Source organism: Vanellus vanellus, assembly GCF_965231255.1.
Source record: "Vanellus vanellus genome assembly, chromosome: 2".
In the NCBI taxonomy this organism is placed as follows: Eukaryota; Metazoa; Chordata; class Aves; order Charadriiformes; family Charadriidae; genus Vanellus; species Vanellus vanellus.
This window is the reverse complement of record NC_138906.1, coordinates 72,608,175-72,623,750: the sequence shown is the minus strand read 5'-3', so window position 1 is coordinate 72,623,750 and position 15,576 is coordinate 72,608,175. Positions and strand designations below refer to the sequence as shown.

Genomic DNA, 15,576 nt, shown 5'->3' with positions numbered 1-15,576 from the left:
GAATGTATGAATTAACAGAGAAGCTTCTAGCACCAAAGCATGCCAGCTACTACCCCACCCTTGGGAAAATCCAAATTATTTCCTAAGTACTTCTTCACAAAACCCCCAAACTTTCTTGTTATATTCAATCACTGATGTGCTCTATCAGCCCCCCTATAGCCATACACTTCTGAACTCTGTTCCCTGAAACAGCAGTACTCAACCATGTGGTGCAGGTGACACAGAGCTTCTATCGGTGATAAGGAATGTTCCTATGTCAAAGCCCTGCTCTTGACACACAGGTGAATTTACTGCATGTGGTGCTTCCCACAAGCACCAGATTTATCATACATGAGTTGAACACAGGTACCGTGTTCAGTCTAGCTCCAGGTACTTCTTGGTTATCATGAGAAAAAGGACAATCAGGATTGAGCTACAAATGACCCAAACACATTTATTTGGATGGCCATTAACTGACATATTAAACAGCTGTAATTCAGAAGGCATATAAAGTGGGAAATTTACCAGGTTAACTCTTGCGGTAGCAGAAACCTGCTCTCACACACAAATTCTCTCTTTTGTGTCTCATGTACGTTTGTTACAGGAGAAGGACAGTGGGAAAGATGGTTGTTGGGAGTAGGCATGATCTAGATAAACTGTTCTGGTAGAACAAAAATGGCTCATGAGCCATGTGTGGACCATAACTTCTTAAACAGTTAAAACTAAAAATAATTGGAAGAAGCAGTTATATTTGCGGGCTAATACCCCAAATTTTGGGTATTTATGCTCAAAAGCTTATCTTGCTTGTATCATCAGACCATCATGGCTGCAACACCATCACTATTAAAGACTTATTAAAAAAAAAATCAATTTTCTTCTTCTGGCAAGGGCAAGTTTTTCAGCTATGGGTTTCTATCACTAACAGCTTTTTACAAAGAAAAGCTCCCTTACCATTGTGTTGCAGCAGTGCCCCATGTTCTATCTTCTTTTTCATGTCATAGATTTGAATTGTCTCATCTCTGCTCCCAGTGACCACATATCTGTTATTCACTGCTACCGCTGACAATGAGGCAGAGTGGGCATGATGTGTAAAATCAGGGACAACCGTCCAGGACTGTAAATGAAATACAAAATAAACAGGTCTCTCTGAAGATTATCATATGGAACTTCAACTTCATCATCCTGTAATTTTTTTTTAAATCAAAACCTGAAAAAGTAAAATGTGTAAAATACTAAGGAATTATACTTAGCTATAAGTATAATGGGATCTTACTGAGTTAATGTGCTGTTAGGAGATTAGTTCGAACGATTTAAGTGTGCAAACCGCCTCTTGTAATCAGTGTTGGGCTTAGACGAAGCTGTATGTGAGAAAGCATCTGCACGGAGATAAATCTCATGGACAACGGAGGCGGATTCTCCCTTTTTCCACCATTGCAGGCCGGAGACACGCCTTCCACCTGGCACCAGCCCCCACCGAGACAATGTGCCGTCCATCCCCTGCGCAGCTGTTTATTCTCAGCTCCGCGCTGACCGGCTGAGAGGAACGAGCTTACACCACAGCTCCCCGCGCCTCCTCCGCCCCGGCACCCAGGCAGCCGTCAGCTTCCCGGAGCTCGAAGGATCCGTAGCCCCCTTCCCGCCTGCCAGCCCGGGCAGCGGGGTGTCCGTGGGCCTCTCCCCACACCCCGCGCCAGCAACGAGGGGCCGAGCCTGAGGCGGCGGGAGGCTGCCCCGCCCCCGCCGCGCTTTAAAAGCCCACCCGCCGCCCAGCTCCGCCGTCGCGGGGAGACGGAGAAGTGGGTGAGTAGTGGGGCGCGCTCTCCTTCACTCAGAAAGACGGTCGGTCGGCGGGTGGCCGTTAGGGCTCTGCTAACGGCCGCCGCGCGCGCGCGCGTTCCCTTCCCTGTTACCTCGGCGGGCCGCGCGGCGAACCCGAAGAGGACCTGCTCGTAGCAGCCCGCGACCAGCTCCATCCGCCCCGCCACGCACGGCGCCAGCTTGGGGCCCTGCCGCCCTCGGCCGCCGTCCGTCCTCCGCCCTGCCTGCGCCGGAGCCCGCCGCGCCGGGCCGGGTAGGCGGCTGGCGGGCGGCAGCGCTCCTTCGAGGAAAAGTCTGCGGCCTCCGCCGAGGAGGGAAAAACGCCGGGGGTGACGGGGAGATCGGCGAGGGCTCCGCGGGTCAGGCTCCGCGCCGGGCAGCCCGCGCGGGAGGTCCTCGCGGGGCGGAAGCGGGGCTGGCGGCGCCGCTTATGGCGACGCGGAGGATGAGAGACGTTAGTGCCGGGATCGGGGGGGGGAAGGGAAGGGGATCGCTGTGACCGGGGCTGTGGTGTGGGGGCCGCTAGCGGGGAGAAGGGGAGGCGAACCGATCTACCTCGCAACGGGAGGCGGAGGGGGTGGGGGGTGCTCCTTCACCCGGAGCTGCCGCCTCACGGGCGGCGGGGCCTGCGGGGCGGGGCGGCCCGGCGGCCGTTGGGCCGAAGCGCCCCCGCGCCTGGTGAGCCGTTGGCCAACGGCTCACCGGGCGCGGGCGCGCTTCGGCCCAACGACCCGCTGCCGGCGCAGCGCCGAGGCCTTCTTCAGGGCTCCGCGGACTTATTTTATTTTGTCGTGGTGGGTTTTTTTTTGGTAGCATTTTCTTGTTATCTACCCCCCTCCCCCTCCCATCGCCTTATCGCGTAGCACAATAAACGGGAAGCGCGGCCTCGGCGCTAGTGCGGCCGCCGCGGAGGGCCGCCGCCGGGCGGGGCGCACTTCTCGCCGGGCGCCGTGGCGCTCTCTTCCCGTCGTGCCGAGTGGCTGATAAAAATGCGTCACGGCGCGGTGCGGCTCGGGCCTGGGCCCGGGCCCGTTGGGCGCCTCGGTCGGGGTCACTGCGCTGGCCTGAGGCGCCGCTCTGGGAGTTTTCCCCCTCCCAGTCGGCTGCCCTCACCCCAGCTCCTTCTGTGAGCGGAGTTAATGCAGAAGAGGGTGGCTCGCTCTCTGCTTGGGTGAGCAGTGTTCGCCCAGGCGATTTTATTCGCAAATGGCTTAATCCACCGTTTTTCTTTCGCCAGTACAAACATAATAATAAAAACATGAAATAAACGGGCTGCTAAAATGCATGTGTAATCCAGTTAAGGAAGTGTTTGAATACCCAAGGTTAAAGCTGCCCCACTGCTTAAATTATAAGCTAGCTGTGGCTGTAGCTACAGCTAAGGCAAATGTGGGAAAAAAAAAAAAAGATGTTAATACGTGCTGTTTTAACTGCTTTTAAAATATTTTTGTTTTCTAGTGAAACGATCAAGAGGCAACAGTCAAGATCAGACAGTAAAAGAGTACATAAACGCAGTTTTGCATAGAAATCTGTGATAACTGATTGAGAAACAGTTGCACTGCTTGCCTTCTGATTGTCTTTTGTGATAAAACTGCGTTCTAGAGCGTGCCGTCTTCTGTTAAATCCACACAAATAAAGAGGGGTAAGTTTAAAAAAGAAAAGAGCATTATGCAGCTGTAAACTCAAGAATTAGTATTTCAGTATTTAGAGCAGGGAGGAGTTTATGGTTATGGAGAAGTTAATTTCCTGTTAAGGAACATAATGCTTGACTTAAAGGAACATCACTGTGTGGTTATTTTATTAATAATGACCTTCTTTAACAGGAAAAAATTGCTGCTGGTAATTGTTTATAATGTGCACAGTTAGGCTTAATAAAAGGGCATATGCTAACCTTACTGGTATATGTCTGTATTTAAGGACTTGTTTGTACTTGACTACCTTCTTGGCTTCAGAATGGGCATGGGGATGAAGTCCATAGTTAATCATGAATAACACCAGGCATGGATGCTCTAATTATGGTATATGTTTATCCTGTGTTAGGTTAGCCTAATATATTTTCAGAAGTAGTGCTCTGAACTGTTCCCCTGTGTGAACAAGCCTTTAAGGCATTACAAAGACTCTCTATTTATTATAATATGTGAATGTGGGTCTGACCAGCCAGTATGTAAAACTTTATGTAAATTCTTGCATGGACATGGGAATTAAAGCTTCAGCAATCAAGTACCTGCCTAGAAGGAGTAACACTGGATTTAACAAATCAGCAGTGGTGAATTAACAGCTACGTGTGGAAGTAGATGCAAAATATTTTGCAAGTGAAACTGTTTTCTGCACTGATTTATATTGGTTGGATGACTAGGGAAAAAAACTTAAAAAAGGATATTGGATTTAACAAAGAGATACATACCTCTTCAGGAAAGTGTGTCAGCTGGTTTAGTGATAGCAGTAAAAGGTTATTTGTTGTTGCTCACTCACTGGTAGTGAGTGAAATGTATATATGGAAGAGGCAAAAGAACCTTTTTCTGCACCTAAGAAAAAGTGCAGAGAAAGATCATGTTTACTGTGCCTTCTCTCATTTCTCTTGTTCTTTAGCATATGGGAAGTACCACTGCTTGTTTTCAGCTGTGTAATTTGTGGTACAAGTAAATGAACATTTAATTTGGCTAAAAGAGTAGAAAACTATGGGTTGTACAAAACATTGAAGCCCCTACCTTTGTTGCCTTGTTTTTAACTATTTTAGAACATGGATCTTCTGAATTACTGTATTATTATATGTAGGTATTTCAAAAATAAGGTTACGGTATAGGTGATGTAAAAGCTCTGTAATTTTCTGGTCTTGGGACAGAGGGAAAACTTGAAGGACTATTACAATTTAAGAAAGTGAGATGGCTTCTAATTATAATCCCATTGGCCATATGTCCTTTTTATCTCCATTGCCTTAGCAGTGACAAGTCAGAACTTAAATTTCTAAGTCCTGAATTAATAACCTTAAAAACATAAGGTGGGGTGAACATCTTTGAAAGTAATTAATCTCAAGATTAAGATTGTTTATCTTCTTGTTCATTCCCCACATCTTTCTCAGCTGAAGGAGTGCAGTAAACTCAACCTGTGCAGCCGTGTTCTTCGAGAAAGGCAGAAGAGAGTTTGAACCATGGCAAGCCAGGTAAGATCATTTGGTCAGAAATTCAGGCTTGCAGTGCCTGAATGGATTCCAGAACCATACTTGGAATTCCTAGTAAATGTAAAGCTGAAATAGCTAGCTTGCTCTGAGTTGGGTGTTCTTTTAGTCCTATGATTTCTTCTGGTAACTGGTGGCTGTCCTCTGGACACTCGTATCAACTGAAGCAGGTTGGGGGCATAACATTAAGTTTTACAGTTTGGATTATTTGAGCATGAGTTCTTCTGAAGGACCTTGCACAAAACACTCTCTACATATGTAGAGGTGTTCTAGAGGAAGAACATTAAAGCCTGCGTAAGTAAAAAATGCTGCGAAACACCACTCTTATTTTTGGAAATCCTTGTTCTTCAGAATCTTGAGTGATGGAGGCAACCTGTATTAATACAGCTGTTGTTTCCCTCCTCTTTTGTGTAGTTGACCCACTTCCTTTTTACATGGTGGTTTTTCGGGTTTTTGGTTTTTCTTTTTTTTTTTTTTCCCAAGAGGCACTTTTTATGCCTCTTTCTTCCTGGCCTTGCGTCTGGGTTTGAGTTTTCCCTCAGCCAAGCTAGTGCCTGTTCCTGGTCTGCTTTCTCCTTACGTTCCATTAACCGGCCTCCTGTCATTGTTCCTGGCCTGGGAGAGTGACTCACAGCTGGGTAGCGAGGAGAGGCATCTCACAGAAGAAGAGTTCCTAGGTGAGGGGAGATAGGGACAGCTGAGATCCTTCTAGGCAAGAGTGATGATTCCCCTGCCTTTTCATCACTCAAGCTGTGCTGCTGCAGGGATTTTTGAGTCCTGGAGCTCAAGTGGAACACAGTCCAGTCCTGAAGCTAATTTAACATTTAGGATTGGCCAACATCGAAGGGCTATCTGCTTTTTCCCTAATTCCAAGAGGAAGCTGTCAATCCTTTAGCCAGCTTGACAAGTCAGGGGAATATGGCTGTTCATACAATCCTTTGGCTCTGTTATTTTTGCCAGGCGTTTTCCCCAGAGGCTGCTTTCCCTCATGGGAGGCGGAGGGAGAAATGGGACCCCAGGCTTCTTTCAAGGGCAAGGTGAATATGGGGAAATCACCTGTGGTGATGGGGAGTGGGAGGGAGGAATGTAAATGAGGCTAAATACTATAGAGGTGGGTGTTTTTCTCCCAACAGGACTTAATGGCGAAAAAAAGAGAATGTCTCCAGGCCTACAGCTGGTGGAGAACACCACAGAAGAAACGGAAGAAAAAGAACAAAATAAAACCAGGAAGAATAGAGTTTGTCCCTAGTAGTAGTTCAGCCAGGTAAAGACCTCTTGAACGGAGAAGCTCTGACCCCCTTACCTGTTTAAATTGATAGCGACCACTGAGTGCCATCACTTATATTTAAAATCCTGAAATAGCACATCTAGTGCCTGGACACTAAGTACTGCATATGTAAATACATTGCCAATAGAATAATGAAGATTTTGTTTTAGTTCCTCTCTCTTGTAATCACTGAGAAGTAGTGGCAAGATAGCCATAGCTCTTTTGAATCATGGCTGGAACTTGAATTAATAGTTTTTCTTGATATTTTTGGCCCCCCACCTCCCCTTTCAGACAATAATTTTTTCTTTTAAAAAAACAACTTCTAAAAGGTTGTGTGTTTTTTTTTTTTTTAAATGTGTCTTTTAAATGCTTTTTTTTGTGAAAGTGGTAGAATGGACCCAGAGAAATTGAGAACTTAATGCCAGAGTGATGGCATTGCAGTTCTGTACATTACTCAGCAAAGTTTTGCAGTTAACTCTTCAGATTTTCTGTCTGTATTTGTCCAGTGATAACTACCTGCTTATATGTTATGTATCTTAATACTGCAATCAGCTACCTTATTCTCAAACCTGACAATCATTCTCTTTTATCTTTCTAAAGACCGGATTATTCAATATTTGTTGGGGAGCTTACTCCAGAAGTGGATGACTTCCAACTCTATGACTATTTCCTAAAGAGGTACCCCTCATGTATTGACTGCAAAATAGCAACAGACCTGCTGGGATATTCCAGGTAATGCCTGTGAAAATTTGTAATGCTGTCAATATGTTTGCTTCTATAAGTAGTATATAAAAGCTTGTGTTGAAACTGTTTCTGCGTTTTCTTCAGAGGCAGGAAGAGGGATTACTCTCTAGCATTTTTTTTTTTTTTAACAGCACAAATTCTTGTGTTTCTAAAGCTGTTTGGTTAGTTTAAGCAGTTATCATGCTAAGCTTCATTTTAGCCATATGTATATCTGCATGAAAAAAATTAGGTGGTGGGAGAAGGGAGAGCTATGCACTGAAATCTGTGCTGCTGTGCTTACATACAGCAGTGTGCCCGCTTAGTCATCTGCAGTACTGGAGACAAAATAATTCCATTTTTACATGTGGGAGAAAAGCATAAAGCCTGGCAAGTCTTAGGGGATTGGGAGAGTGAACCTATTAATATGAGTAAATAAAGCCTAGCAGAAGTTATACTGGCCAGGCAGTGAGTCAAGCAGGGATGGGTGAGTTTGCTGTTCAAACAATGCTGGCTGTAATAGACTAACGTGAGAAACTTAAGAGAAAGCAAGTATCAAAAGAATGTTAGTGCTGTGCAGTGGTAGGAGTGGGTTAATATTAACTGATAAATTAACTGCTGTAAATGCAGAAATGCGGTATTGTTTTGCTGGCTCTTGGCAAGTTGCATCTTAATGCTATCAAAGAACAAGCTTTTTGCTTCTGGCCCAAGTTTTTAATTTGGTGAAAGCATCTTCTGTGCATGTGCGCATGCCAGAGAGGTTGCTTAGGTAATAAAGCTCTAGTAGCTACTATCTTCTGTTTTTGTAGAAGACAGAAATTGAATTCATTAGCTTTGTAACTGTTATGCATACTAGAATTTGTTTTCTCCCTTTTGAAAATTGTAGAGGGTATGCCTTTGTCAGATTTGGTGAGCAAGGTGATCAGATGAGGGCACTGCAAGACTGCCAGAATGCACCAGGTCTGGGGGGAAAACGAATCCGGCTGAGCATAGGAATTTCTAAAAGGTAACAAATGAGTTGTGCATTGATACAGTAATTCTAAATAATCTGATTCTTGTAGCTCTGCCTTTGTAAAGTCTGTGGCCCTTGCTAATAATGGCTGTACGCATGATGCAGTCTACAAAACCAAAAATACAGAAGCATGATGTTTTGACTCCCTGGGTTCATCAACCTCTTTCAGGATTGCTGGGGGAATTCAACTCTTGAGTCTAGCCAGATTGTGTAACTTGGGCTTAGCTGCTGTTGTAACCAGCCTTAATTCTTACAGTAGTCAAACTGAATGCATTCATAAATATTTTCCAGGTTTGGGCCTGAAGAAGGTAGAAGGGACAACAAGTGGGTTTGTATGCTAGGGAGCTTTTCTTCTAGACCTTTCCCTCTAGTTTAGGCAAGGTAGCACATTGCTAGTTTTACAGTAGGCTGGCAGAGGAAGGAACTCTTAAGAGGAAAAATACAGAATATAGGGGAGGTAAAGCCAAAGAAGATGTTACTGGAACAGTTTTAGAGTACTGTTCTTTGCTTTTCAAGATATTGGGGCAGCAGGGAATTTTAAAGTTGATTGGTTTTGAGAGGGCTTTTTTACTCTGCCAGCTCAGTTCTCTCAGTTATTTAAGGCAATTCAATCTCTGAACTTTAATACTAAATTTAATGAACTGTGATCCAGGATACAGGAAAAAAAATAGAACTTTATATAAAACAATTTCAGTATATCTACGAGGTTAGCTTGTATGTTCTGTTAAATAGTAAAAATAACAGCTTTTGTTTCTCTTTACCTTGGATAATTCTCAAATGTTGCCTCTCTGCTTTAGAATGGAAATGGTCTTACCCAAGAGAGCACTGTCCAGAATTGCTCTAAATTGTTTTGAAAATAAGAGGTCACAAAGAAACAGGTTTCCTCACTTCTGCTATCCAGAAGAATGTCACCAGTATTTTCAGATTTTTCTTTCCTATGGAGATGTATGTAGGAGAGAATTTGGAAGCAGAAGAGAAGACTTTGAGACATTATCTAGTCATCTGTTTACTGTAAAGCTACACATACATTCTAATAAATAGGTATTCTGTTGTCCTGCTACTGCAGTAATGAAACAAATGTAATGTAGGTATTAAAATACACATCACTAATATATATCTATTTCTGAATGGCTGAGTACTATGCTCTCCTAGCACCAAAATATCCAGCCATCAGAGTACTTTGTCACTAAGTCATTTGTATTGGAAAGTCTATCTCTGAGCTCCTTCAGTTTGTGTTCTTGACAAAAAAGCCTAGATCTGACTTTTCTGTAACGAAGTGGAGATGCAGAGAAATTGGACTCTGCAAACACAGGAGGTCTGCCTGCACATAATCAGTGAAGAAATGTCTAAGCATAGAGGATTTTATTTTTTTTGAATGTGCAGCTGGGTTATCTGAATGTATTTCATGTAGTGTGCCGTGGTTTTAGTATAGACAACACTTGTGCATTGACTCTTGTCATTAGTGTGAAATTGTCCCTGAGAGAATCTGCTCAGGAGAGGGAAAGTAATGAAAACTAATCAGCTGGCCCTCTGATCATAAGAACCAATGAGTTTTGTCATTTTCCTGCCAACTGGGCTTCATACTGGATAATGGCAGTGCTGACTTCACCTGACGCTATACTTTAGTAACTGTTGAATGCTTCATGGACTAAAAATACAGCAGGTGGAGGTAGACATGGCAAACTGGCAGGCAGTGTCAGATGCTCCTCAGGTAGTCTGACTTCACCCCCTTGTTTCTGGAAATAAGGTTAGTATTAACCAAGCAAAAAAAAGATAGAAGGGCTAATTAAGACTGAATGCATCTTTAAAGCAGCTGTGCTCTGTGGTCTTAAACCTAATTTTTAGCAGAGCACAAAGGTTTATCAGCAGCTTGCTTATACAGATACTAGAAATACTCAAAATGAATACAGATAAGTGTCACAGCTCAGGTTAATCCACGAAGTAATTACTTTTGGTATTGACAAAGGTGAGAGCATTTGCTTCTGTATAAACATGAGATCTTGTGCTGTGACAGACTTGCTTAGGCAACTATTCAGAAAAGCTTCCTTTTAAACTTTGAAATATGTAAGCTGGCAAACTGCTTAACTTCAGAACTGGGTTTACAGTTTATTGTTCACAAACTAACTCTACATAACTTCTCATGTTTCAGACTTAAAGCAGAATTCCAGCGGTACCAGTCATACAACTATAATGATTATTACCAAGATTATCAGAACTACTACTCACAGTGGGGTTATGATCCTTATGCTGACTACAACTACAGCTCCTATGCTCCCTATGACAGCATGCAAGCTGTTGGAGACTGCTCTTTAGGAGATGCTGTTATGGCTCCAGCTGTTTTTGAGGTAAATATATTACATGCTTGCTTTAAAGGAAATAAAAATACTTCACAGAGTAAGTGGAACAAATTGTTTAAGTCAGAGCAAAAAGTCCTAAAACTGAAATCATGCTTTCTCTGTTGTGTGGGGTTAGAATGGCAGGTTTCATCCAGTGGTATCTTTAAGTGGTTAAGTAGTGCATCTATAGAGTTATAGATCTGTACACCATTATTTGTTCACATAAGCCAAATCACAGTTCTGACAGCATAACTGCGTAGGCGCTCTCTCTTCCTGTTTTTCTGATGTACTTTGCTTCAAATAAATTAAAGAATTATTGTAAAATGGTCTTATCTTAGATCACCGAATTTATCAATTACAACTTCCAGAAGTCCCTTCCAATCTGAACTGTACTATGGTTTTCCTAATTAAAAAAAAAAAGCCGCAAAAAAACCCCAAATGACAAACAAAACCAACAGATAAACCGTCCCTAGCAAAGATGGAAATACCTTGTCTATTCTTGTAGTTGTGGGAGGAGGGAATGGTTTGGGACTACAAAATTATTTTGGATTTGTGTTGCTTTCTGAAATGGATTATGATTAAGCTTATGAGACTTTTTTTCTTTTTATTAGGAAACTGCAGCTATGACTGAAATCAATGATGACCTAATAACTGAAGGTAATGATGATTCTATCACTGCAACTTGAATTTAGCGATACTTGTGCCCTTTAACAATACAAGCCAATGAATATTGGATGAAGGGTGTCTTGGAAATTCAGCTGATGTAGTGAGATCCTCTATGGATTATAGCTGAAAAGAGGTGGGATTTTAAAGCTGATAGTGTACACAATGTCAAGTAAAATGGGACATTGTCAACAATGCTTCATAGTATGTTTCTTGTAACTTTGCCTTCATTCTTGTTCCAAAATCATCCAATACAGAATTTGTTGTATCTTCATAGTGATTCTGCTAAGCATATTATATGTTAAAGTCATTCATAGGCAAAAGCTTCATTTTCCAAACAATGAGGTAAAAGTTTATGTTGCAGGCCTTAAAAGGAGGATTCAACTTGCACTGAAAGATTTGATACAAAACTGAATTGTTTGGCCTAGAAGGTTTGCTGACAGTTCCTCGCATGGAGATATCTTGTGTTCAGAAACTTTATTCTGCATAACACATATTGTAGTAGAAATCAATTAATAGATTTTTGGGAGAGTTTTAGAGTTTAATTGTCCTTAAATCTGCTCATCATCTTGAAAAACCAATATAGTTCTAGCATTCTAATACACAAATTCCAAATGAAGCTGGACTTGTCAGGTTTGAAATGATAGGTGAATAAATGTCTTATTACATTTACTATTAAATCTATTAAATTTAGTTAAAACACATCTTATTAGGCATTTACTGCAGATTTTTGCATGCATGCCTCCCAAGATCTGACACTTGTACTTACCAGGCTTTTATTTTCAGATCCACAGCTTTACTTTGATGTTGATGAAATGAACAGACAATTTATGGAGACAAGTGAAGAACTCTATGATTCCCTCATGAATTGTCACTGGCAACCTCTGGATACGGTCACTTCTGACATCCCCCCTGCTATTTAAGTGTCTTATATAGCATGACCGTTATGACCAAGGTGCTAAAATTACATTTCTTCTACATTACTCTAGATCATAAGTTTTAAAGCACAATGATAGGTTGGGTTTTTTTGCTATGCTTTTGACAGTTTCTGTAACTTTTTTTTTTTTTTTGATCATCACTCTACTCTTGGAGCATCTTGAAATCATGTAAATATTCTAGAAATGTAAAGAGTTCAATGGGGTCTAAAGATAGACTTGCCTGTGTAAATAAAATTTTGTTTCTGCAAACCTGCCAGCAAGGGATTTTACTTGCGTATGTGAAGCACATTCTCTTCTGGCTTGTGGAATTTAGCTGGAGGCGCTAGGGGTATTTCATCTGTCTTTGCTAGTGTCCTGATGCCCATACCAAAAACTAGCTCGTACGGATACCCAAGTTACCTAGGCAATCTTTTACAAGCTCTTGGCATGCTTGCTTTGATTATCTGTGTATTTGGGAGACATTCCTGGGGTTTGCTATGGGAACACTTGGGCCTACTCTTTCTCCTGCAGTCTGCTGGTGCTAACTCTACTACTGTTGATATGCTAGGTCAGCTAGAATTGCTTTATCAATACAATATTTTTAAACATACAGAAGGGCAAACTTTCAGCTGCCATAACTGCAAACATTCCAAAAACTAAGGATGATGCCTACTGACAATTTTATTCCTGCCCTTATTGTTGGTCTTCTCAATGGACACTTTACAGCAAAGAAACTGGTGTAACATAATAGATGTTCTTAAACCTAAAAATCCTTGGAGAAAATAACTTTATGGTTTAAAGGAGAAAAAATAACCCATCAGGAACAAAAAAACTATCCTAGTAACAACTCTTCAACTAAATTGTGCCCCATCCTAAACATCTCTCTAATTTGTTCAGTCTTTGTGCTTAGGTGTTTTATAGTGGTGAGGTTATAAAATTTTAGTAGGATGACAGTTTTCAGTATTCAGGTCCAAAGGAGATTAGGGGAGATGGCAATGAGGAAAGTTCTGCTTTAAGCTAGCAACTTCTGAGTTCCTTCCTCTAAACTATTCTCATCTTGAAGGGTATAAAGTATTCTTCAGTCATAGGGACTACTTAAGCCCACGTATATGCAGAAGTATTTACTACTTAATGTACATAGTGATAAAACAAGTTAGGCTGGAAACAAGAATACTATTCTAAGAAAAAAGTAGCAGAAATTATCGTAGTTAATAGCTGTGGAAGCTACTAAAGCTAGTCAGAACACTTTAGTGCTGCCATGTGTGTTTTGGGGGCAATCTAAACCGTAATTTCTATGATGGCAGAAAAGAATAAAGTTCTCTGGCTTTTTTATGACTTAATGTAATTAAAGTGGTGGTCATAACCTATATGCTGTTCTTAAATTTAAAACAAATACTGTATTGTAGCATGGGGACCCAGCACCGGCAGGTTGCTTCTAGCTGTTGACCAGAGTCTTCCTCTCTTCTCTTCACGATTTAATTTCAGCTAGGAATATTTTCAAAGTCCTGCTCACGAAATGCAGATGCTCTAAACCAGAAAAGGCTTTTGGAGTAATATAGGAAGTTCATTCTTCTGGATTTTATGCAGAGGTACATGTAGAAGAGACAGAAAGCAAAACCCCTCATCTTGACAGGGGGAGTAGTGTCATAGTTTTAGCAACTGTTTCCCTGCTTTTGGGGGAAGCTAATTGCAGGGTAGCTGGGTACGTGGATTTCTTGGGTGAATGTTTCCCTTGTATGAACTGGTGAGTCTTTGGATAGTTATGGTAGGGAGATTATTAACAAGAATGTGACAAAGTGGAATAAATAAAGCAAAGAAAATCGGAGTGGGAAAGGGGGTACTCGTGTGCATGTATAGAACTGTTTCAGGGGACTGCAGCAGGGAGGAAACTCAAGCTACTAGATGCAGGCCCCTTGAATTTGGATGGGAGTTGCTAAAGCTTCAAAACTATGGGATTTGATGCTGCTTCAATTGTAGTGCATAGTTGAGGTGCTTGAGCTTGGTAGTACAAACTTGTCTGCTGAGCCAAGGATTTTCTGTCTAGCAAATACCATCACCACGGGCAGCAAGACAGCTTCCAGGTCTGTGCCTGGGTTATATCTTGCTTTGAAGTGGTTTGCAGAGCATCACCTAACACTGTACTTAAGTTGCAGCAAGTAATTTGTGGAAACCTTTTATTGTGTTAACTGTTAAAAATGTGATCTGCATCTATGCAGATTTTTGGCATTTGGGAGGTTGATCTATGTGTGACCTATGTAATGAGGGGCCCATGTAGCTACATTGTTTTACTTAGTCTGACACTGTAACACCACAGTACACCAACCTCAAAAAGGCCAGAGTCTGTAGCCAGCCCATTTATGCAGGTTTTACCTATTAATGTCTCTACAGTTGGTGTTAGAGGCTGTTTTCAGACATGCATGCACCGTCTGTTCTGGGCTGTAAAGTGCCCATACAGCGAAAGCACTGTTTATGTAATGCAGTGGAAGAGGTTGTTTGGGCCTCTAGTTCTCCAAACCTGAGAAATGTTGAGGGTGTATTTTCTTCCAGTCATTAGACAAGAAAAATGAGGGAAGGAAGAAAGTGTGTTGGTTGCAGCCCATGTGACGCTGTTCTAAAATAGCTCTCTGACCTCTTTTTCTGCCTCCTGAGCCTTAGGAGCCAATTCCCCTTTCCAGTTAGGAGTATACATGTGAGATCATGGTGTTTTTTTTACTGTGAAGGCATACTGAATGCAGAATTTCTTCCTGTATTGGTGTGTTGCCCATGAAGGCCAAATACAGGAGAAGGTGTGTGCATTAGAACTGTTAGAATGCATTGTTGAGGCTTTTTACTGATTAAATTTACAGCTGTTCTACAACTACCAGCTTGCATTAGCTAGCTTACACAAAGACCTGAACACATCACGCAGGTACCTGCCATCAGTTCTGCAAAGATCTGATTGCAGTGGGAACATTTAATAAAAAAAAAAGTCTTAGAAGTAACTTTTTCAACACCACCATATTTCACTTCTTCCAGTTGTGTTTTGTCTGTTTTACCCAGCTGAAGTGTAGTTTGTTGGGTTTTTTTAAGCTTGATAGCTTGATGAAGGTTTCTTTTTTTTTTTTTTTTTTAAGAATATCTAGTATTGGTTTTATAAACTCTTCATTGCATCTCACTGCAATAGATAGTGCCTTTACTCAAAACCCACTAATTTCTTCAAGACTACTAGTGGTTTTGTTTTCTATCACCTTTCTGAACAGAAAGGCTTTAGTAGGATGGTTTGAGGGGCTACTAATCCTGCAGTCAGTGAACAAGGAGAAAGAAACAGGCCAAGAAGGGTAGAGAGTACTTAAAAAGGATACAAAAAGGTTAAATGGTACTTAAGCCATGAATGTTTCTTTTTGCAGGGATGCTCTTGGACCAACAGCTTCTTTCTAGCGCTACCTCAAAGTAACTTGCAGATATAACTCACAGGGAAGACTGATCAAATGGTGATGATCCCTATCATTCTGCTGGAGATCTATATATATTTGCCTTTTGTTTTGTTTCATTTTTAATAACGTTTATTTAACTTCAGTGACTCATGTCAGTAGACATTGTTTGACTACATTGACAAGTATTTGACTCATGAGTGTCATTAAAGGCATGTCACCATATGGAAATTGTTCTAAATAAGTAAAATGGAAGTAAAATAAATAAAGCAGCACTTGAAT

General features: G+C 41.8%; 2 protein-coding genes across 9 annotated transcripts in view; one reads left to right on the top strand and one right to left on the bottom strand.

Annotated features, from left to right (window-relative positions):
- PAK1IP1 (PAK1 interacting protein 1) overlaps positions 1–1,985 on the bottom strand; it is a 12,050-nt gene extending 10,065 nt beyond the window's left edge. For 4 of the 5 annotated variants that reach the window (XM_082479327.1, XM_082479326.1, XM_082479325.1 and 1 more), the window contains exons 1-2: positions 1,890–1,985; positions 931–1,093 (exon numbers count right to left, since the gene is read on the bottom strand). In XM_082479327.1, the coding sequence (XP_082335453.1) occupies positions 931–1,093; positions 1,890–1,952 (226 nt within the window). In that variant the 5' untranslated portion in view covers positions 1,953–1,985. Of the gene's footprint in view, positions 1–930; positions 1,094–1,252; positions 1,443–1,889 lie in introns of those variants that run through there. The other variant, XM_082479329.1, reaches the window with a different exon arrangement.
- Positions 1,607–15,576, top strand: LOC309668823 (tRNA selenocysteine 1-associated protein 1-like). 4 transcript variants are annotated; one of them, XM_082479335.1, is made up of 11 exons: positions 2,051–2,251; positions 3,253–3,436; positions 4,874–4,954; positions 5,930–6,006; positions 6,103–6,233; positions 6,837–6,968; positions 7,843–7,962; positions 10,118–10,313; positions 10,916–10,961; positions 11,754–11,922; positions 15,271–15,576. In XM_082479335.1, the coding sequence occupies exons 4-10, from the start codon at positions 5,977–5,979 to the stop codon at positions 11,888–11,890; spliced, it is 792 nt and encodes a 263-aa protein (XP_082335461.1). In that variant the 5' UTR covers positions 2,051–2,251; positions 3,253–3,436; positions 4,874–4,954; positions 5,930–5,976; the 3' UTR covers positions 11,891–11,922; positions 15,271–15,576. The 4 variants fall into 4 exon arrangements, with proteins under 4 accessions (XP_082335459.1, XP_082335461.1, XP_082335462.1 ...); XM_082479333.1 differs by lacking the exons at positions 2,051–2,251; positions 15,271–15,576 and adding an exon at positions 1,607–1,779 and having other exon boundaries at positions 11,754–12,847; XM_082479334.1 differs by lacking the exons at positions 2,051–2,251; positions 15,271–15,576 and adding an exon at positions 2,572–2,591 and having other exon boundaries at positions 11,754–12,847.

Coding starts and splice junctions, on each gene's coding strand:
- LOC309668823 (XM_082479335.1), top strand. CDS start 5,977: ATGGGACCCCAGGCTTCTTTCAAGGGCAAG. Junction 6,234..6,836: donor CCTAGTAGTAGTTCAGCCAG/GTAAAGACCTCT, acceptor ATCTTTCTAAAG/ACCGGATTATTCAATATTTG. Junction 6,969..7,842: donor GACCTGCTGGGATATTCCAG/GTAATGCCTGTG, acceptor TGAAAATTGTAG/AGGGTATGCCTTTGTCAGAT.